Genomic DNA, 25313 nt, shown 5'->3' with positions numbered 1-25313 from the left:
TTCGGGGGGTGGTCCGTTCGGATATGTCGGGCCCCGTCCCTCACCACCCGGTCGCCCCATTGTGGGCCTGGCCGAACCCATAATGGGCCTACTAAAAGAGGCCCTCTTAGTGCCCACAGGGCGGAAAGAGTTAAAAAAAAAAGACCCTGACTGACCTAGAAGGAATGGAGCCTAATTAGATCGGCTCAATTCCTTCCTCTCATCCCGTAATTTTTATTGATTTTTTCAAATTGCGATATTTTGCGTCTAGAATCGATCTGTTTCTTGTTATAAAAAATCTTTTTTTTTATTACGTCGTTAGTTGTATCGGCAATTAAATAAAGGCCGCTTTTCTTTATGCAGCGAGAATGTAGCGAAAATGACGTCAAAGCAGCTATCGCTACACGTCGCTGCATCATAGTTTAGAAACGCTTTCTGCTCGAGCGAAACATGGACGCCGTAATCTATCCTTTAATTCCAGTTACAGCCAAAAGTAGTGCTTTAGTTAAAGAACTACAATATTTAAATAAAGAGATATAAAGAATTGAGCATTTCTCTTTCCGAAAATGTGAACGAAGTAAAGAGATAGATGTATAATTATATTTAAAATATAGTATTTTCTTATTCTTTAGATAACTTTCAGTGTCATTTTATAAAATCTAATTCTTCTTAATCTTTACATAATATTTTTATCAACAATCACTTCGACTTTTTTATTTTTACAGCATAATATCGTATTATACACACAAGCGTCCATTTTGCTTTACACGTGTAGCGGACGTAAAAGCTGCTTTATTTTTGCTGCAGCGATCTCTTGCAGCAAACAAAGAAACGCGGCCAAACAAAGGTTCGAAGTTGTACACACATTCCGCCAGGTGGATAGTTTCGTATAAAGCTGCTAGTTCGAGTGCTTGAAGTGCCATTTTCTGGTTTGCAGTTTCGGCAGTTTTAATTTGTGCGTTGTTTCCAACACCCTGTTGCGAACTTATCATCATTTAGATATAAGGTAAGCGTACCGCGTCTTCTTTTGTCAACCCTGTATTTATTTTTCTTGCTAGTTTTTTCTTTATATTGTATATTAAAATATTATATATATATATATACATACATTCGCGACTCCGGATTAAATTTTTGATTCGTGATAGTATATAAATACTCTTGTAGAAACTCCGAACCATTTATTGATTTAACTAACTGAACTTCTAAATATTCGCCCATAAAGCGTTCAAAAAAAAAAAAAAATCGAAACATGTAGCAGCTGATATTTGTGAAAACGATAAATTTATGATATTTCATATATGTCATTTATTTAATATATTATTTAAATTAATTGAAACAAATGACAAAATACATTAAAAATGTATTTCTTCTTAATTTTGTTTTTATAAAAAATATTACTAGTTTTATTTATATTATCATACAAAACAATATAGTATAAAGTTAAAAAAATTCTTTTTAAATATTATTTGATATTTAAAAACTAACTCAAAAAGTACATATTTTTTTTATTTTCATTGTATTTATTAAGCATTATTGGGCTGCAATTTGAAAAAATTTGTAGTGGACAAAAGTTTCCACTGTCGTTTGTCCGTCCACGTGTCTTTCCTAATCTCGAGAACGGAATTAGATGAAAAACGAAACCAGATATGGAAACCGTAGGGGACAACAAGCCCCGGCACCAATTAACTAAATGCAGGGTTCCTACGCACCTGGAAAGTCAGGGAAAATCAGGGATTTTCATTAGTTTTGGAAAAAGTCATGGAAAGTCAGGGAATTTGTCGAAAATTGTGAAAAAGTCAGTGAATTTGTCTCCTTAAACTGCCTTGTTGATTTCGTTTGCTGAATATGGCTGACTAAGCAGCGTAGCCATCTGCAGGCAGCAAGAAGTAATGCTGCAATCTTTAATAAGAAAATATACTAGAATCCGTTTTGAATCTGAAATGGCTCTTTTCACCGTTCTGAAGCCATATAATTTTACAGTTGTGGATTAATAACAGGATAAACTACTATTATGTAATAGTGTTTAATTTTTAATTTTAATAATTCAGCGATTATAAAAAGATGAATTTGTTAATTAGAATAAAAAATAACTAATTAAAAATTAGTTTACAAACTTTTAAAACTTGAAATCGTAATTTATTAGATTGTTCACTTCAAAATAGCTAAATAGATCAGTAAAAATCTGTGATTTAGTTGTTTTTCACGTTTAAAACATTACTATACTATGTTGTATACTATTATATACTATACAACGTAAAAAATTATAAATAGCAACCCGACATTTACAGTAAAATGCTGGTGCCGACTAGTAGTTTTTTACATTTGTTGTTACAACTTTCCTTGAAAAGAACTGTAGTGCAAGCGTATTTTTCCCCCCTCCCGTTAATTTCCGCAACTTCGATACATAGTTTAATAATTAGTTTAACAGAAATGATGTCGGGTAACAAATATCCACTGATTTTGGCAAATTTAGGCATCATACTTGTAATAGATATACTGTAGTTATCGTTTTGAAAATCATCTAGGTAATCCGATAGTTTAACCAATGTTAATTTGCTTATAATTAATTATATATTTAAAAAGCTGGTAAATTTTTAAAAAATTAAATTACTAAAAAATTAAAATAAATTTGATTATCTTTTGTGCGAAAGGACAACAAAACAATTTTTATAGTTATGTTGCAAAAGAAAAATATTTGTAGTTACGATTCTACTGAACTTTTATATTTTATTAACATATAATTGTAATTTAGCTTGATGTTTATTTCTGTACACTCAAACCTGTTTTTGTGCAGTATATGAAAATTTCAATCAAATTGGAACATAATTGACTTCTGTAAAAGAGAAAAACTATAATTATTATTTAATACGAATTATAATTTATTAATATTCATAGAAAAAAATAGTAATATTTTATACAGATTAAACAGTTTGATATTTGGTATATGACTTATTTTTATACATAAATAAAAATTTTCGTAAATATTTTTGCCAGGTGGCGTTTTCGAAAAGATGGCGGCTTCAAATGAAAGCGTGTTTCATTTTGGAATTAAAAACGTCTTGAAAAATTGGACCGCTTTGCAAGTAAGTTTTAAAATTTGAACAAAATGAAAACGCTGTGGTTGTTTATTATAATTTAAACAATGATATTGATGTTGCGGCTGCATAAAAAGTTATTGGCTGTGTAACTGGAATGGCATGGAACCAAATATTTGGGTAAATATTTTAACTTTAACATAATCAGAAGAAAGAAATACTTAGAAACCCAGAAATTGGACACTTAATTACTTCACAAATATTGTATTCCCATTGCGCAATTCAGAATTTCCATTACACATTGTGTTCAGTACACATGAATGCACTGCAGTTGGCTTATGCACATCTGAATCTTCTGGATCTATAAAGTTTTGTTTGTGAACAATGATGAAATGGGTGTACACACCATTGGGCCATTGCTCAATGTTATTTTAGGCTCACCAACTATTGCTCGCATTATGTGTACCATGTAAAATCTAGTTTTCTGTTAAATTACATTGTTCTCCTTCCTATCTGACACTTCAATATAAAAAACATATTGGTCAGTGAGAAGTGAAAGAGTCAATATTAATTGGGAAGCTGGAATTTAGCAATGAAAATGTCTATCAAAGAGCCTTAATTGAATTCAGGCAAGATTTAATTTAAAATAAAACTTCTGCACTAACATTTTCAATCTGCAAATGGAGATCATTTTCTAGTCCATATATTCAATGATGGAATGCTTGAATAGTACAATGATGTGTTTTGAAAAATTAAATAAAATAATTTTCAAATACATAAAAATAAGATAAGATAAAAGTAAATAGAGTGAGGTAGAGAAATAAAACTAAAAAGTAACCAATCAAATGATATAAACATAAATAAGAACATTCCATTATAATAGCCCTATGTCATGAAGTTGTATGTCATAGTTTGTTCCATGATCATGTAAGGATTACCACAGTAAGAGATAGTTGTTGTTCATCTTTAAAATTAATGCAATGGCCCTTTTTTCAAATTTAGATATCTCCAAAACTTCAAGTATCCTGATGCAGTTGGAATGTTTTGATCTCTTGGATGGAAGCTTGCTTTTTTGTAACAATACAAGCTATAATGGCTATAAGGGAAAAAGAATGGATGTATTGTTTATTAGTAAACTGTCAATACTTTAACTCTGTTTATTAACATCTGTAAAAGGATCTAGAAAGTGAGAATAATAATGCCTAAAAAAGGTCAAAATTCAAGTAATAAATTAATATTACTTGATCAAATTAATTATTAAAATTTTCAAAACATGGTACATGTTGTTTAAATTTACAAATCATTAATTAATATAAGTAATTTAATTTTGCCTTGGACATTTTTAATGATAGTTCTAATTAACTTATTAAATAATAATTATCTACAGATCTAGTGATGTTTTGTTGTCATTTCTAATTTTCCATAACCTAGGTTGAAATTTTACTTGGGTATGGAGATTTGTCAGATTCTAATGGGTTTTTAGTTTTTGGGTGAGAAAATTGGTAACTATTGATGTATGTACTATTAGTCTAAGGGAATTAAAATAATAATAGAAAAAGTAATTTAGTAAATAAAAAAAATATTTTAGTTTGATATAAATGAAGGGTATCACAACTCTCCCCTTTTTAAGACTTTCGGAAAAACATAAAACACTATTTATTGTTGACATACATGATATATTATAACAATTTTTTTTTTAATGATATCTCTGTTGGCATGGAAACCACTTGCACATAGTCTCAAACTCTTTGTAAAGGAGGGAAAACTAGGATTTAACTTTAAAATATGGACAGTGAGTTTTGCAACAAATCTTATATGAAGAATGTTAGTTATGTTAACCGAAACAGTTAACATAATCAAAAACAACAAGAACCAAGAAAAATGAATCTTAACATTATTTTATTGGGGGATAATAAACACCAAAAATCAAATTGCACACAATCTTTATTAATTACACTAGTTCATCCATTGTACTGTACACTGTATTTCAATTGTTAACACTAAATACTTACAAGAATTATTACCAAAACATTAAAAACAAAGCAGCTAGAAAATTGTGAGCATTATTACAGCAGACACAACATCAACAGAACTGGAGCAGACAATCCCATGATGCTTTGTGTGCGCCAAGGGTTCTCTGATTGGTTGAATTGGAGAGTGTGGATGTATGCTTCAAAACAGTCTAAAAATGTGAGTGTAGGGCGACAGCACTATTACAGTCTTATTCGCCTTTACAAGATGAACACAGTGATATGAATAACTCAATACTGCCAAAAATTGAATAATGTGACATTTGCATCTATACCCTTCAAATATCATATTTCTCTAGTATAAAATAATCATGATGTTTTTTTATTTATTATTGCACTTGTTTCACTTGATATTTAAAATAATAAATAATTTTTATATATTTTATAGATGGCAATTGAACATGGTATGGGTGGCCCAGAAAGTCATGCAAAAGAATTATGGCTAGCTGATGTTATTGAAGAATTTTTTAATAAAAATGGTATATGAACATATCTTTTATCAGTTTTTATTTTGTTTTATCAATTTTATTTCAGTAGTAGGGCCTAAATATAATCTGACAAAAATTAATGTTTTCTGATATTTAGCTATAAAATAAATCGTTTATAAATGTTTACCATACATCTATATTATAAAATTACATTGGCCTCATTCACAAGCTCATTGATGTGAAATTTTTAAATAGAAATAGACTTCTTAGAAAAAAAATTAAATGGTACAGTTAAGGAACATGTCAAGTATATTATCAGAAAAAATTTGAAGTCTCAAAAAATAAAATATTTTAAATACACTTGACTATATATGAAACAGACACCAGACGCGTAAGTACTTTGTGACTTTTCCACGGTCTCCAAATTGCATCCTTATTGGATGCATTTTGGGGTTTTATTTTACTCCTCCTCAACTTGTCTGTTTTATACATGACCAAGTGTATTTAAAATATTAAATTACAGATAATGATCTATTTTACAAATAACTCTTAAAAGTAAAATAGAATGAGCTATAGAGTGTCAGTTTAATCCAAATTTTATACAATAGAATAATATCCAAGCATTTAGTGTTAAGTGTCATTTACCTATTCTTGTAAAAGTTTATAGCTGTTAATTTGTTTGCATTATTTTAAATCACAACATTTTCTATTTTTTAATATATTAAAATATTTAAAATACTAATCAGTAGATTATATAAGTATAAATAATATATGATGTTTATAATTAGATACACTCAAAAAATGGAAATTGATTTTTCCAACTTAAGGTATCTTTTATAGATTGAATGACATACTGTATACTAGAAAGATGGAAGACATAGTCCATACATGAATAAAGTAAAGATGGAAAAATATTTAGTGCTGCTATTATGAACTGCTTTAGAAAAATGACAATCTACAAATACAAAAATTTAAAAAATACTAGGGATTGCAAATTTAACTTTTTTTATTACTTAAATATGGTAAATTTTTAAAATATTACTGGTAATTTTAAATTTTGACTGCAGATGCAAAAATCAGGCCACTAGTAGTTGTTGCTGACTCATGGATAAGTTTGCAGCTAAATAATTGCTAGTGCACTATGTCCAATTGAATTCCCTCTTTTCTATTTTCAAAAACAACAGTTTCATTGTCTGAAAAATAGAGCATGCTGTAGGTTTTTATTTTTCATGATTGAAAAGTTGTCATTGCAAGCATTCACATTCAGATAAATGTGTACTGTACAGTAATAATTTAAAGGATAAATGATGTAAACTACTATTATGATTTAAATAAAAACATTCAATGTTTCTATTTTTAATATATATAAATATAAATATACATGAAAGTGTATTAAAATAAATATTTGGTTTAAAAAAAGAAACTATTACATGAGCCTATTTTTACCAAAATTTACCAGTAAAAAGTATCAAATTACTGGTATATTTATTGATGCATTTTTAACTGATTTGCTAGTAAACTGATTTATTGGTAATGCAATCCGTAAAAGGAATCATTTGTTCAAGAGCAAACCATCCTTCCTTAAACTATTAAAGTTGGGAGCTAGTAATTATGCTTGTGAAAAAGAGATGTAGTTAAGGGATAGCTACTGAACAATGTTGTCTTAAGCAGTGGTCATACTTAAGATTTCCAGCCGCGCAGGCAACTGCAAGTGCAACAAGCACGAGTTGTGTGCATCTTGTCATGGTCACATTGTTCATTGCCATTGCAACTTGGAAACACGTGACCTCATAATAAACCAATAAAATTACAGTAGCTTATTTTTGACTGCTTTCATAAGTTTACTGACAGTTTATGTTCTACTTTCAGAGTATTTACAGAATTTTAGCCATTTTTCTTATTAAAATGGCTAAAATTCTTTCGTAGTTTCTTTTCTGCAATGAATAAAGAAAAAAAGGCAATCATTTTGTTAGAGCTGGTGAGAATACATGAAGAGATAAAATCTTCAATAAAATGACGAATTAAAATCACATAGGTATTCATGAGCCTAAATAAAGCTCAATAAATCTCGATTCTGTAAAAGTATCAATCCTCTTACTTTCTGCCATGATGATGATCTATTTTCAATGTTGCTATCATATGATATGGCACAAAGACGTTTTCTGATTGGATGTGTGTTTGCAATTGGCATGATTAGAACAAACTTTTTGTTTCTAGTTTTGGTTGCAGTTGTGCCGGTTTTTGAAGGGGGTTACTAGTTAATGAGAACAGCTGTCATGGTTGCAGTTGCCTGTGTGGCTGGATAATGCAAGGTGTGACCACAGCTTTGAGTTTAACAGACATGGTGGGGAAAGTCTATTTGACTGACGAGCATTATTCTGTATGTAATAGGACTTACTGTTAGCATATTCTGCATTACACAAAGCTGTCTAACATTTTAAATTACCTCTCTAAATGTAATTGTGTATATGAAAGAACAAATGCATTTATAACAAGAAGACTGATAGTGAGGTTCTTATATGTAGGAAGTTGATAAGACATAGGTATTATTGAGTTTTATAAAGTTCATAAAGCAATATAAAATGAAATAAAAATATTTTATATTATTATATTATATTATTTATTACTTTTTTATGTAGATAATTTACTTCCTGAAGAAGTAGAAGAATATATAGAAGACATCTTAAGTTATGAATTTAATACTATTGCAGATGATGGCAGTGTTTTAGAAGTAAGTTATAAATTTATATATGAATTAATATATATAATTATGCGAATTTCTAGTGCTCTGGATAGACCCTGTGACATATGTTGAATGACTGTTTTATTTAATTCAATACCAAAAAATCAGGATTCCTGACACCATCCAGCAATTAATTCGTGTGCTAGAGTGCACATTGACTGTCCTATCCCAAATATAAATTTACTGGATTTGAGAAGGGAACATTCATGACACGAGTAAGATGATAGACGTAGACTTTATTGGAAATACATAACCAGACATGCTTGAAATCAAAACAAATTCAATTTATTAACAAAAATTAAGAAAAAAAATTAACAACATAAATTGAGATTACAAATACAATTTGACCCTCCATCGATCCCTACTTTAATATACTTTATGATAACCTAAAATTATTGATATAATAATCAGAACCAATATCCTACTGTTGACTTTTCCCTTTGGATTGAGATAATTTACACAATAACTTAAATATATTATATTATTTTCACAATTTTTTCTAAATTGACAGTGTTTTCTTTTGTCTTTCAAATTCTTCATTTTTGTTTTCTATTACATGCATCAAAGGTCTAGGACAGAGGTGGCAAACTTGTAGCGCGTAAGAGAAATCATCTGGCACATAATGTATCATATGATTTCTGTCCTTTTCAACCATCTATTCTGTTTATCACCTGATCATCCTTTTTTCAATCAGATTTTTTACATTTATTCGAATTAAAGCATATTCGTTTAATTTCTTTAAATATCATGATTCGAAGTCTAAGACTTTGGCATGCATTAACATCTTTAAAGCTAAGTATGCTTACAATATGGCATGCGGACTCAAAAAGGTTCGCCATCCCTGGTCTAGGATTTTCAGCCACATTGTCTCTCTTCTACACAGGCAACAAATTCTAGGTGTGAGACTGCTCTTGAGCTAGGCTATCCTTTTTTTTTATCCAGAAAATTCATCCAATTATAATTGTCAAAACAAGGCTTCCACTCTTCTGACATATGATGGAAGTTGGGTGAGTTAACGGATGAGTCTTGTAAAATCTCACACAAGAACTATCAAATTTGAAGGAACTTATATTATCACACTTTAACAGAAAGGAAGTTTTTTCTCTATTGTACATTTTACAAAAATAAGCAAAAATTATTGAACATTTTTAACAAAACATAACAAAAATTCCAAAAAAAGGTACATTATTTTCTCTGGATTCTCATAATTGATTTTATAGTTTTGGTAATAAAAATACAAACATGAGCTAAAAATCCAGAGAATGTATGTTTTGACTTCTTGATCTTACCAAACCATTCAATACTTGCTTCTAAATCTTGAATGGTTTGCTAAGGTCAAGAAGTCAAATGTACTGTACATAATATCAAAGTGCAAGGAGAGGAAGTATATACATTGATAGGTGGGAAAAAAGGCAGTACTTTGAGTTATGGCATCAGGAACAGTCTGGAACCTAAGATGACATAACTCCAGAGTAAGCCTGTAATTCAATATATCAAAATCTTCAGTATCTTTTTATTCATTAAAATTTATGCTACAGAACAAGTTTATTATTGTAATAATAGTAATTATGTTTGAGCATCTATAATTTAAATATATGCAACACTTTTAAGAAATGCATGCAATTTTGCTTATTTATTTTTTACAATGATGATGATAGAATAAAGAAATAAAAGTTGAAAATGTATGAAGCAAGAATTATATTGAATTGAAAGCTGAATTTTATTGTAAAGAAAAAAATGGAAATGCTGGAATTTTATATTCATTAGCAATTATTGGGTTGTTCGGAAAGTAATTTCGTTTTTTCCATAGAAAAATAAACGCAATATTCTTATAATAAATAAATATTTTATTGAATTATATATTGACCATTTTGGTCAAATACTTGTTGTCATTGTTTCTGGTAGTAGCATGATTTCACATTCATAAAAATTAGTGATGTAACGAATATTCGGTTACTACCCGGTATTCGGCCTATTTTTCACTATTCGGCCGAATAACAAAAACACAGTAAATTAATCATTTTGGTAACTTTAATAATTATAGTTTAATTTTCAGCATTAATAAATGTTAATAAGAAATAGCATCTAACTCTAGTATTAAATAATATTATAGCCTTTATCTAGCCCGATATCTTATTGCATTGATGGCGTGTAGGTTAGAATGTATCGGGCATTGATATTATTGGTTAGTTAATTATGTTATATTTGTATTCGCGTATATTTTAATATTTTTTACGATATTTTAAAATGATTTACGAAACATTTTATTGAAATTTATCGTATTTAACGAAAGAATTATTTACCTATTTCTAGAAGATGAGTAACTAATATATAATTTATTTTATATATAAAGCAAAGAATGAGCATTTTTCATTATATGCAAAAGATAACATTTGAAATCATGTTAATTTTAAAAATATTGACAAAAACAATAGCAACAAAATATCACAAAACTTCACAAATAGAAAACCCCCAATAATATATTTGAACTGTTCCACAACTGGGCAGAAACTAGACCATATTATGTCACCACTAAAGTATATCCTTAGGGCACTATTCAGTCTACAAATACATAGTAAAAACAAAATTTTAGAGTTAAAAAGATTGATTGCAAATAAAATAACTTGTAAGTTATAACTTACATCTAAATACCAACAACTGCCAAATCATATCGGGCTATTTACGGCTATTACGTAAATTATAAACCAATTTGGCACTAGAGGTAGACGTTAGGCTCCATCTCATATTAACTGTAATAATTATAATTTAATTAATTAATTTAAATAATTTAGACCTACTGGAAGAAAAAATCGTTAGTGACAGCGGGCCAATAGAGAGCAGAGTGTGCGATCCTTGCCATAATGCGGTTTGCGCGCCAATTTTCGTACTTGCGTTAATCAAGCCAAATAGTTTGGCCAAATATTCAGCCATTCAGCCACGCTCCTGGCCAAATATACTATTCGTTACATCACTAATAAAAATTTTGATCGTTTACAAAAAACTGATCCAAGTGATTTTTGACATGTCATTTCAAGTAAATGTCTTACAGTTAAAAAAAATTTGTATAGACTGCAACAAGTAATAATCTGAGTGTGCTGGATCTGGCAAATATGGTTGGTGTGATAACACATCCCATCTAAGCTTTAACAGTTTCTGATGAGTTACCAAACTTGTGTGAAATTTGGCATCATCATGGTAAAACACTACACTTTGTTTGTTGATCAATTCTGGCCTTTCGTTTGATGATATTACTCAATTTGTTTACTCGATGGCAGTACACTTTTGAATCGATTGTTAAATTGTCTGGTAAAAGCTCAAAAACAAATTTCTTTAAAATCTCACCATAGAGAGCATCTCTCTTTAATAACATGTGAAACCCATATATCGAGCTTTGAAATGGAACCAATTCATTTTAAGTAATAATAAACGGTTCATTTTAACAGATTTAATCTCTTAGTGATTTCATGTGTTGTTATAAGGCAGATTGCTTCAATCAGTACCTTTATTTTGTTTTCATTGGCTTCAAATGGCCATCCAGAATGTGGTGTATCTTCGATATTAAAATTGCCAGAATGCAATTTTGTAAACCAGTTTTGGCACTGTCTTTCTCTCAACACATCTTCTCCAAACATGTACCACAATTTTTTCCTTGTTTGAACAGCATTTTGATTTTTTAGTTATAAGAAAGCAAAATATGCCAAAAATGATGCTTTCGATTTTCCATATTGATGGGTCACCGAAAAAAAAAATGATTGTACAGAATCAAACAAAATTTTTTACAAATAGCCTTAAAATGTCAGCTGTCGAAGTATATAGTGAAAATGTGGTTTAAAATAAAATTGGCAGGTAAAAATACATCTAATTCCTCTAGTAATAAAAAAAACGAAATTCTGAACAACCCAATAAAATAATGAATATAAACAACTTGGAATTATGAAAAACAGTAGCTGGAAATACAAATAGATAGTAAAATATTCATCTTGATAGCTGGTTACTATATATTCTAACATTTAAAAATTCATATTTGATTTGATAATAGAATAATCATTTGATTCTTATAACTAAAATCTGTTTACATTACCAACCATAGTTAGATAATGGCTTCCAATATTAAGATTTATTCCTGCTTCTCATAATCTTTAAATATTAATATATTTTTTAGATTGGTGATTGTTATTTCTAATTATTATTTGTTTAATATCTTTAAATCTTTTGAATTTCTTATTATACATTCTGATGATGAACAGAGAATTCTAGAAAGAAATGTACTAGTTCTTAATTACTTCATTTGTTTCACAAGCTATTTTAAGATGAGCATTAAATAAATGTTTAAACTAGATTAAATTAAAAATAAGTAAATATTAATTTTATTTAGGTATCCAAGAAATTCTGTCAGTATTTTGAATTTTGTCAAAACAAACAGGAATCTAAGATACTAGAAAGTTGTCGAAGAAATCAAAGATCAGTATTACAGAACAACAATCAAAAGACTGAGTTGGGGGAAAATCCAGATAATTCAATGGTAAGAATAGTTTAAAATTATTATTATATAGCAGAGTGAGCAGAATTCTGATATTGTAGGTAGAGAGTGGGCAGATGTCTGATATTGTAGGCAGACAACTCCAACAGGTCTACAGTAGATAAATCTTAGCTAAGAAAGATATAATCGAAAAGACTTGAGTTGATAAAGGAATAAAGAAAATCACATCTGAGAAACAAAGATGTGCCATCCATGAAAAAATAGAGAGACTGCTTGTTATTACATGTAAATAAACATAGTAAGAAAGTATATAATTATTGATTTTTGTGGGTCTCCACAATGAATTAATCAAATTCCCACAAAAATCTATGGTAAATCGATAATCGGTTAACGAACGATTCGGATAGCGAACATAGTCTTGGAACAGATTATGTTCATTAACCAATCACCACTGTATTAGCAACAAGTTCAGACTCAGCCTGGAACCTCACATTACCATGTGGTTGCATTGCCAAACCTTATGCTACCCAAACCTTTGTTTAATTCTCACTTCCAGAACCATCTAAATTAAATATTAAAATATTAATTTAATTATAATTAATAAATTTAGTAAGAGGTGTCACTTAACACCTGCTTGTATTGCCAAATTACTTAGTATTTAATTAATAATAGAAGTAGCCCAATATAATTTGGCAATTTTTGGCTTTAATGTATAACTATCAGGTTTGAATGTTTACTTCATCCTTTATAGTCAGAGATTATTTAGTTATTTCAGTGCTGAAACATACACCTCATGCATACATTTGTACAATGCTGGAAAAATCTCTTTTGCTCCTGAATGGGAATCTGGCATATCTCTCTCAGAAAAAAGAGACTGGTTTACTGATGGGCTGGAGCTAGAGCTATCAGAGCTTCATTTTTAAAGAATACATGCTCTGAACTTTCATTTTTTACCAGAGCCAGCTCTGGTAAAAAATGAAAGTTCAGAGCACGTATTCTTTAAAAATTCTCGACATCAGCTCCAATCTGTTTTTTGCAGAAGTGTTGATTTCTTCAGACATTCACTATAAAATTTTTACACAATAAAGCTCAAAATTTTAAGTAAATATATATAAAATTTTGTGAATCATTGAAAATTCTCTAGTAACTTATATTTCTACTTATAGATATATTCCTGACAGATGCTTTTCATTTTTCGGAATTCATTATTATTTTTTCCTTCTTTTATAAAGCATCGACGTTAAAAAATAAATAATTATAGAAGACCAGGTTGTATATGTATAGATTATATACAATATATACATAATATACAGTAGAGCATCGATTATCTGACCCCCGGTTAACCGACCGCATTCTAGTCGGCAAATTCAAATATCCGCTAGTGATGTGGTGCTACAATATTTGGCTATGTCTTGGCTACTTTATTATTATTTTATTGTTAAATTTTCGCGTGTTTTAGCTGGAAATACTGGCTCGACCACGAAAGGGAGGCCAGTATTTAAACCAGGCTTAATTTTCTATTTTTCTTTATTTCTGTATTTATTTTTTGCAAAATAAATCATCGTTAAATAATTTACTATTATTATTTTTAAAAAATTTGTTAGGCTTAACATCGACGAAAATTCAATGCAAAGTAGGTTAATAGCGATATACTAATATGCTTATTACATGGGATATACTAATAATGTATTTTTTCATAGTTTTCGGTTATCCGACCAACCTCAGTCCCCAGTTGAGTCGGATAATCGATGCTCTACTGTACTAGAATTAGTATAATACAAATATCTTGTTACAACATAATGTTATTTCATTACTTCTGGGCTGTTGTAAGTAATCATTGCATTATGACCAGAACTGATTTCCCAAATTCTATTGTAAAGTAAACTTGTACGTTCCCCATTGAATTAATTTTAATTATCAAAATACTGGAGTAATATGTAAATAAATCACACCACTGACACCAATAACCAGTAAAAAGTACAAAAATTTTACTGTAAAATGATTTGTTCTTCTGTATACAATGGACATCAGGTTTAATTGATAGAATAACCACTAAAAATATAAAATTATTCTCAGTTAAAAATAAGTAAAAAAAATACTCGATCTATTTCTGACTTCGAGGACAATACAAGTCAAAAAAGGCAAACAAATGACAAGAAACAAATTAAACTTTCATTATTACCAATGTTTTTATTCTATAAATGATATACTCCAAATGCATTTTACCTCATCAAGTTAGTAATTGCTGTTCTTGTTTTATATCCAGCAACTTTTCCCAGCATGCATCAACATTCATCCCGGTATTTAAATTAAGTACATTTGTATATGCAGTGATGCAAAAATGTTCAACAATTCTTCTTTCAACACAATTTTCTATTTTAATTATTGAATTTAATTGATAGAGCATATAATGGAACAACAAAAATTAAAAACTGTAATTGTGCTTGCTCAGTCTGTAATTTAAAAACAGAGTTGATATATCAGATATAAAATACTGTTGTGGGGAATTACGCCAGCTCGAATAGTTTTTAATTTTTGTTGTTCCATTATATGTTCTGATGATGTCCATTGAACACAAAAGAAAACATTAGTTTACAGTAAAATTTTTGTTTGTTTTGCTGGTTATTGGTGTCAGTAATGTGATTTATAGTAAATTGAAGCTGTATGGAAATTTTTCTACAGCAATATTTTACAATGAGAATCTTTATGGTAAAACTTAGCTGTAGTATAAAAAATATAACTTGTGTTGACAATGTATATGGTAATAAAAATGTTTCATTTTGGGTCATGTGCAATTTCTCTATGGCACTTCAAATGTTCAGAAGTAACTTGTTCCTTAATGTTTGATCATCATTGTAATATTTGTTGGTTCTCTTTATTGCAATAAGTTTGGATCTCAAAAATTCAAGATTTTGATTTTCTCAAGAATTATTTTTTAAATATATAATTTTTGACAGATATTTATAAAATCAGGATTAAACTTATCCAAAAAATATTTCAGTAATTTCTGAATTAGGAAAATAGATGATTGATTTATTTGACAGTGATGTTTTTTGTCTTGATAGAAAATTTTTAATTTTTGGACATTTCATTTTGAATCAATATATGTCTTATTATAGATAAAAGCTTAAGGCCATGCAGAGAAGCCTCAATTGTTGATGGTGCCTAGCCATTTCCTCTGAGTATTTTAATCAGAAAAAAACTTTTCGTTCTGATCTTGAGATGCTATGACTTTATTTTAAACTATGCTGAGATGTGAATTTCCCCACAAATGAGGTTTGGGGATCTGTGGCATCCAAGAGAACAAATAGCCCACTATGAATTACCTATACTCTAGTACAGAGTTTCTCAACCTGGGTGTCGCGATCCCCAGCACGTACACATCATAATGCGTGTTCATACCCGTCGCTATAAACACAGTGACACAAAATAATAGTATAAAAAATGTAATACAACTATTCCTGTCAGTTTCAAACAAATATTCTTAATGTATAAAATTAGTGCAATGTGATTATTGTAAATTTTTTTAAATATTATTTTATAATTACAGTCAAAATTCAATTAGTAATAGTAGGCTTACTGTTATTATTCCTTTGGGTGGGGGGGTCGCAAAATATTAATTTTATTTATAAAATTAATATTTTGCGGGATCATGGAGCTAAGAACATTGAGAATCGCTGCTCTAGTACAATGTGTGTGTCTACATTCTATACATTGTTCTTCAGTTTTAAATAACTTGCATGCAAAGTTTTATAGTGAGTTTCAACTCTTTCATAATGCATCAATTGTATGTTTGTAATGTACAGTACAATTCACTTTTCAAACATTTGATTTCTAAAACAGGCCAAAAAATGTTCTTTGTATAAACTTTGGCTTCCAGAAAAGCATTATTATTTCTAATAGTTTTACATTATGGTATTAGGATTATATGAATTTGACAATAATCCACATTGCTTCAAAAATAAATTCAAAAGAATCTCAAACCTATAAAATTGGGCAGAACCATCTCTCTGATCAACATACAACTATGATTAAATATTTCACTAAATTAAATTAATATGCCTCAATTTATTATAGTCTTATTTCGTCCACTAGTACGTATCTATTAACAGGACTTATTAAACTGGCTTTAAGGATACTGCAACTCAGTTTCGCAGATTAGAAAATTGTTGTTTTATTTAATTTACAGGTTAATAGATACATACTAGTAGACGAAATAAGACTATAAATATTTCACTAAATTATAAATTGCTTGTAGTAAAGATCAAATGTAAATGGTGTATGATTTATCTTTTATATTTCTTTCAGCAATCTTTACCACAAATTCAGAATTTGACATTGAACAGTGAACCAGAACCTGATGTTTCGTTCGATGGCGGCGGCGGATGGATGCTGGTGACAAATCACAGGAGGAAATGAATTTAAATACTCTTAATATATATTTTAAATTGTAAATAAATACTCTTAATATATATTTTAAATTGTAAATAAATAATATAAAATCTAAATGTAGTGTTGTTATTTTCACGACAAAGTATATTGTTGATTTTCCAAATATTACATCATATTAGTATGTTAACTGATATGCTTTATAACAGCATTTCTTGACTCTCATTGTAACCAGTAAAATTATGATTAATTTTACCTGGATCAGTAATTACATGCAACTATAAATTGTGCTTATCTAGAACTGCTGTACGTAACAAAATACAGTAACTGTAGATTACAGTTGATTATGGAAGACATTTAAATAGTAATCTACATCAGTACAATAAAATATTTTTATGCAGACCAACAGTTGAAAAACACTGATTCCCAAATTTAAATGACTTCTTATAAAGCAGTCACAATTTACAAATTAATTGTCTTCATTTGAAAACTTGCATTCTTCATTAAAGATACGATAGGAACAGATATCATCAGCATTAAGATTTCCATGACCAAGATTAATAGCTTATATCCTATTACTTTTTCCCATCCCAATCAGCTTGTTTTTTAATTGCCATTTCATCATTAATTAAGCAACATAATAGTGGATGGGTTAAAATTTTAGTTTCAACTTATTGAATGTGGATTTAAAGCAAAAATAACTAGTCCTTCGCATTAATTACTGTATAATTTTAAATATATTTATCATTGTTTCATGTTCATTTGGTAAAATGGGTTCACGATAACATAATCATATGGCAAGCTGCAGGCCTCGAGTTCGAATACGATTTGGGTCCGATAATGTATCATGGTTGAAATGGATATTTTTATTCATTCCTCACATTGCAAGTAAATTCACTCATAAATAGGTGAAATTGTGACAGTCATGTGTTAGTGCTTTAAGGCTTAATTCCACTTTATTCCATTGAAATCGGTAACGTTTGCGATTATGCAGAGGATCCAATTAGAAATGCTAATACATTGGGTTATCACGTTTTTGGGGATAAAATCTGGGCCAAAATTAGTTCTACTGGGACATTTTGGGACAGATTGGAAATACATTTAAAATGTGGAAAAAGAAAAAAAAAAGATACTTCATTGTAGGAACAATTTTTAGAATAAAGAAGTTCTATCGCTAGCCAGCAGGCAGAAAAAATTCGGGACGATCCCGGAAAACCGAGACATCTGGCAATTTTACTAACACATCAGCCAATTAGATGAATTGTCGACCGTGAGGAAAATTTTAATATTTTGACAAGTATGTTAGCAATTTGGCAATATTGGCTATCAAAAGCGATGAGTCATACCACAGCAGAAGATATTCGACACGTCGGAATAGAATATTCTGACGTATCTATTATTCTTGTGGTGCGACTATCCGCTAGAGCAGTGGTACTTAATGATGATGATATAAGACAATTTAGTATCTAATAAGTAAGATTTAGCCGAGAGATTTGTTTGATCGTTCGAAATCAATTATATAACGGAGTAGAAATGTCAGTTCAGAACTCATACACAAACATGTTATTTTTAATATTATTCATGCCAATAACGACATTCATTACCTAATTACTTATTTATCATATATTTAAAATGTACACGAAAATTAATGTATGATATTCTAGAGATTTCAGAGCGAACAGACAACTTCTATATTTTGTAGATTCGTTATATAACATTTGCAGTGAATTAATTTACATATGTATAAGAATGTGTTTTATTCTTCATGTTAAAATAAACAAAATTTTGTTTCTTTTATTTCAACAATAAAATTTTGTTAAAATGTTGTATCAGCTGTACAGCTCTTAATGACCGTAAACGCTTTCGTCTCCGTAAGCAATGTACAAAAGAAAATCCTCTTCGTGGTATTGTTGATAGAGTGAGCCCATGGTTTCGCTGGCTGGAGGAATTACGTTGTTGACGAAAAAGAAAAAAGCATCTTCGGGACGCAGGTTGATTTTTTTTCTTATTATGAAATAAAATTGACTCACTGTCAAATCCGAAGGCACCAAGTATTTCTTTTTGTCCAAATTACCGATTGTCGAATTGGGAGATTTCTCTACAATCACTGGAATCTGATCTGGATAATTCTTTCTGATTTTTTCACCTTCGTGTAAACGTTGCTCGAGAGGAACTTCATTTTTGTATGCGAATGCCATCATTTTGTTTCTTATTAAATTTTTCATATTTTTGAAGACCTTTAATTAAATGATAAAATAACAATTAAATTATATTGTTATAGAAAAAAGTTTGTTAAGTAGCTATAATAATTTACTGTAGATAATAACAGTTTGCATTGTTAAAAATAATTTGTAATAAATTAGAAATTAACTACTTATTTGTATAAAATAAGGTAACTGATGGCAATATGACCATGCTAAACTTCGTAAAATTTTCCTGGCGTCATTTTATGGAATTTTCAAGAACTTTTTGTGGACAATGTACTTTGGTAATAAGGAAAAAATAATCAGACATTTTATTCATTTGGAACCATAAAAAAAAGCTCATTTCCAACAGTATAACTTCGTGTCATATTAAGTTAATACGGCCACTGATTTCCCTTCCTCCTTAAAGTTTTCACTATTAATCAATGTAAAATGCAGCTTTAAAGTTAATGGAAATCAAATAATTGCTTATTTAAAATCGCTACATTTTTTTCTTTGTTTTTGAAATTCAAAGAACATCTTTACATTTTTTAAACCAAGTCAAGAGCTAAAGGGCAATTGAATTGTTTTCTTCCTGCTCTTGTTCTTTTGTTGTTACTTCAACGTCGTAGTCTTCATTGCATTGCAAATTCTTGTTCAAACTATTTAGGAACTGTATTTCTTTGCTTTGTTCAGTTTCGGTGGTTTGGTTAAAAGGAAATCTTTGAGGTTGCTGCTGGCTGAAAGATAGTCGTCTTCTTCAGCAATAACGAACACCTCTATTTTTCTTTTTCCCATTGAACCTATGTAGCCAGTTTTCCATTATCGTGGTTGTCATCCAGGCATTTGCACTAAATTCCCATGTCACTAGCAGCTTTCTTTTTAATTAATTTTCCCAAAACATCTAGATAATTTTGATTTTCCTACGACAAATGGTTTCTCAAATTCACCCTTCATATTACATCAGTGCTTTAACTGAAGATAGTACACCTAAGTTTTAACAATTTCTACTTTTCACATATTATTAAATTCCTACTATTAGTTCACACTCTCCCTATATATATTTATATATCTTGTTCAAATTTTCAATCGTTAATAAAATACTTTTTATTCATCCACTCAAGTTCAAATACATTTTTTTAAACTTGTAGTGAATGACACTTGATGTTAATACAGTTTTTTCAAAATATTAATTCATTATTTAAATTTAATTAATTAATTTTAGTTTTATATGGGAGAAAAAAAATTCTCTTATATAAGATATTTAGCATATGTATATACTGTACATATTTATATCAATTGTAATTATTTAATAAAAAGTAACTAGAATAAAATTATTCTTTGTTGACCTAAGTAGGAATTGACTTTAAAAATATATTTTTTATATTACTTGTTTTTATGTTAACTTCAGAGTTTAAACTATCCAGCGCTTTAATTTTTCATCAAAAGTCAGACAGTTATGTTTCTTCCACATCATACTATATAGTATATACCATGTAGCAGTTGCAATCCCAAGACGTTCCAAATACAGTATATGTACTATTACTATTTGTAACTATAAAACAGTTCTCGTATTTCGTTGTCATAGCATAGTCTAAGTGGAGAGGGGAGGTGTGTAATACATACTATGTTTATACACTGTATTTCAGTACGAGGTACACTCCCGCGAGCTATGGGTAGATAAGCAAGATATATTCAAAACTATTTTTCTATTTTTTAAATCACTTATTAAGTTTTCGAGATATAAGGCTCATAAAAAAATAAATTTCCAGACCCAACTTTTGATATTTGCAGCTACCAGTTCATTCCGTACAGGCGGTACCTAAAAAAATCTTTCAAGATAGATTTTTAGTAACTTACAATATAATTTAATTTTTTTATCAAGTGCAATGTATAAATTGTGGTACTATTTGTTCGTAAATATGAAAAAGTACAGTATGGCTGATAATTTGATTGAAGATTATCATAGAAGAATGATATAAGATTTTGAGATTTATTCTTTGTTAATCTATCGATCGCAAGAGTGCACGTCGTACTGAAACACTCTGAATATCTACCTACGTAAAAAACAACATAATTATTTAACGGGCCAAAAAAACTCACATCCAGGGGAATTAAAACACGAGTAATTATTAACAATATTTATTAATTCGAATTAGCTACAGATAAAGACAGATTTGGAATCTATTTTATATACCTTAATAATAATGGGAGAAATAGTAATAATATTGTTAATACATGTACTAAAGAAAAGAAGCTACCTTATGACAGTACCAAATATTCAAGCTAAATGGCTTGTTTTTCTATGAGTCGAATCATAACTGCATGCATACTGTTGCGTTTGCTTGTTACGTTCAGGCGTTCAGTTACAATGAATGTTAAAAATATATTTTTTATATTACTTGTTTTTATGTTAACTTCAGAGTTTAAACTATCCAGCGCTTTAATTTTTCATCAAAAGTCAGACAGTTATGTTTCTTCCACATCATACTATATAGTATATACCATGTAGCAGTTGCAATCCCAAGACGTTCCAAATACAGTATATGTACTATTACTATTTGTAACTATAAAACATTCTGTATTTCGTGTATAGAACTTTTATATGTTCAGAAAAAAATTTTGTAATTACTATGATTTCGTATAACATGTTTAATCTTAATATCTTGGTAAATAAATCGCAATGCTTACATCGTAATAGATTTTATCAACGTAACACTAACAGAATATTTTCAAAACGATTAAAATCTATTTACGAGTACAATAATTTTTGTTGATTTTATATGAATTTTTTAAAAGTCTACGAACCTTTCGGACACCTTATACATTGAAATACATTGAAGACGTCATGCTCTTACAGAAAACGTAACTACTTTTTAAAATCTAATGCATTGTACATTCTTATAAAATTCATTTTCTTTTTTTTACTTTTATATATTTATCCGTCATATGATCATATTACTTAAAAAATCCGTCATATGATTCTGAATATTACTTAAAAATTATTTATAAACTAATATTCGTAAGAAATATAAATTTATACTTACACTTTCATTTAAAAAGTCAAAGAAATTGTTGTTTATTAAACTGAATCTAAAAGATAAAATAAATTGAATAAATGTTATAAAATTGCAAATAATATAATAAACTATTTTACTGAAATTATTTATATTTGAGGAGCTTATTTCCAAATGGACATAAACGTCAAATTTCTGATATTTGAATTAATACCGTAATACTTACTCCAAAATTACGTAATGCTTATTTACATCAATTCCCTGAATTGTTAAGGTGCAATACACAGCGCGGAATATTGAATGTTACGCTATTTTATTAATTACGTGCAGTTTGTTCTGCAATCGTATGGAAACAGAAATGAATCACTCTTTTACTCAAGGGTTGAGATCATAACATTATTCAACGTTCCAGTAACACACTCCAACTTCGTTGTGACGCATTGTAACTATTATCTGCATACCCATCCAGATCTGCGTTACGTAATTTAGGGACAGTTCCTGTGCTTGTAAAACAATTTCCCCATGAAAAAATACCTGGAGTTGCTTGCCGAATCCGATTCATGATCTCCCAGAGCAGTAGATGAAACCTTAACCACCTCGGCCAACCGGTACTGCTATCACTTTTACACTCTAAAAAACCAATACATATAAGGCACCGAATGGCCATATGGCTACTAAGTCGTCAGTCTACCGCTCTGGAAATCTCGAAATCGAATCCGGAACCCGTCAAAAACTCCAGGCGTTTTTCGAACTCCGTCCTTCACCGCCCGGTCACCCCATTGTGGGTTGCCAAAACCACGATAGACTTGGAATTAAAAAAAGGGGGGGCTCTTTTAGTGATCAAAGGCCGAAAAGAATAAAAAAACAAACTTAGGTGTTTTGTGAAATGAATGTAAATACATGAGATGACACAAAAGTATGAATCTATAGGCTAGATTTTCTAAGAGAAAATAGAATTGAATATTAGAAGGATTGATATCGTAATCTAACTTAATCATTAAAAAATTTAAAATATTTGGATGAAGCAAAACAAAATCAAAAACATTATCTATAGATAAGAGCTTATTTCGATTCACCTTTAACAATTCAACACTTTTAACGATCTAATCTGATGTCATTCACTTCAGATTAAATCACTGTAATCCTAAGTAAATGACATGAGATTGATAAATGCCATTATCGGTCTTATATTGATAAATTCTTACATAAAGATATTTTAGAAGGTATCACTAACAAAATACGATACTTATAAATTTTTAAAGTTACTAAAAGTATTAATAAAGTTATTTTGAAAGAATGCATAGATATTAGAACACGAAAGAAAATAGATGGGCATTATTACATTTGATAGAATTTTACAGGCCGGTCTACATAGCGACATTAGTGTTGACATTTATGTCCTAGAGTAACGTCTCTGCTGTCCACACGTTCTAAATTTAGACTAGTTTCGTACATTAGGTTGTTTCGACTGTCGCCTAATAATCTGTAGGCTGTCTACATGTGATATTGCAGCAGTGACTTAATCTAAATCATTTTTTACCGTATAGTCAGTATGGTAAAAAAATAATCTAGTTAATCCATATTGACTTATACTGACTGTATAAGTCAACATGGATTAACTAGATTAACGTGTGCTAGTACGCGTGAAAATCGCTTGAGTAGTTTTTCAATTATTATTTTATACTCTTTTACCTCTTTTTCATCTAACCCTTTCCGCTCTGTGAGCACTGAGAGGGCCTTTTAACAAGCCCATCGACTAGGCCCACAACGGAGGCCAGACGGTGAGGGACGAGCTCGACACATCCGGGACGGACCTCACATGAAAAATTTCTGAGGTTCGTCGACCGCCCGGATTCGATTCCGGGCAGTGGCGGATAAAAGACTGGATAAATTATAAATTAGAAAATCACGAATGCAAACAACAAAATTGTTACCTTTATTATTTTGTATAAATAAAATTAACCGGCATGTTGACGATAGCTTCATAATACTGATCGATCGGAATTAAAGTATCTCTATTCAATACTATTTGGAGAGATATTTACAATCCAAATGCAACCAAATCTGATATAGTGACATTTCAGAGCATGTAGACCTTTCGTAAATGATGCTGTCAAATTTGCAACATAACTTCGATAAACCACACTTTTTAATATCCCACAGCCAAAAATCACGAGGATTAAGATCAGACGTGCCGTAATGATGAGTTTTGATACTTTATTTAGGGAATTGTCTTCCGCGTGTCCTGAAATGTCACCATGCCAGACTTAGTTACATTTGGACTGCTAAATATCTCCATAACAGTGTTGAATAATGGTGTTTTAATTACGATCATCCGTTACTTATCCGTTTTGACACTTTTCATTTTGTCATAGTTAGGGTTCGAAAAATTTTATACATGAAAGCGAAAAAAAGTAAATATGAAATCTTAATTGTAGCTCTTTTGATTTCCGAGAACGCAGAAATTTTAATTTATTTTAGAAGAAAGTGAGATTTAATACGAAATTGTGCGAGTAAATTATGTCCAGCATAATATTTAAAAATCCTAACACTCTTCGTTTCCGAGAAATCTTACAAAGAAATAACCACAAAGAACAGAATAAAAAACTATTTTGTAAATTTCTAAAAACAGTATTAAATTGGGAAAAATGCTATTTTAATTGGACCAATCAAAAACTAATTTGAGGTAATTACTTATGTTTTTCAACGAAATCTCAAAACTATCTATACTACAAAATAAATGGTTAATGTTACCCTAGGCATACAAAATGGCGGCTCGTCTCTGATTCCAGCAAGGAAACAGTGGGGACGCACGTTCTAACCTAACCTAACCTATTCTAATAAATTACCCCTATTGTAATAATTTGTTTGCTAATAATTATGGTAATTTATTACAATAGGTTAGGTTAGGTTAGAACGTGCGTCCCCACTGTTTCCTTGCTGGAATAAGAGACGAGCCGCCATTTTGTATACCTAGGGTAACATTAACCAAATAAATATATGCTACTAGATTATTTTAATAAAATATA

General features: G+C 29.7%; 1 protein-coding gene and 1 long non-coding RNA gene across 2 annotated transcripts; one reads left to right on the top strand and one right to left on the bottom strand.

Moving 5' to 3' along the window:
* The first annotated feature begins 2989 nt into the window (after nucleotides 1-2989).
* Nucleotides 2990-17203, top strand: LOC136968988 (pre-rRNA-processing protein TSR2 homolog). Its single transcript, XM_067263059.1, has 5 exons — nucleotides 2990-3062; nucleotides 5433-5523; nucleotides 8112-8203; nucleotides 12591-12737; nucleotides 17004-17203. Exons 1-5 carry the CDS (start codon nucleotides 2991-2993, stop codon nucleotides 17112-17114), a joined length of 513 nt encoding a protein of 170 aa, XP_067119160.1. The 5' UTR covers nucleotide 2990; the 3' UTR covers nucleotides 17115-17203.
* Nucleotides 17204-19240: 2037 nt separating this feature from the next.
* Nucleotides 19241-22620, bottom strand: LOC136968980 (uncharacterized). The gene is made up of 3 exons (XR_010879743.1): nucleotides 22511-22620; nucleotides 22315-22360; nucleotides 19241-19321 (listed from the first exon to the last, which is right to left on the bottom strand). It is a non-coding gene; the product is annotated as an uncharacterized lncRNA (long non-coding RNA).
* Between the last annotated feature and the right edge of the window lie 2693 nt (nucleotides 22621-25313).

This window comes from Centruroides vittatus, unplaced genomic scaffold (genome assembly GCF_030686945.1).
Source record: "Centruroides vittatus isolate TY-2023 unplaced genomic scaffold, ASM3068694v2 contig_1035, whole genome shotgun sequence".
NCBI lineage: Eukaryota > Metazoa > Arthropoda > Arachnida > Scorpiones > Buthidae > Centruroides > Centruroides vittatus.
This window is presented reverse-complemented; position numbering and strand designations above follow the sequence as displayed.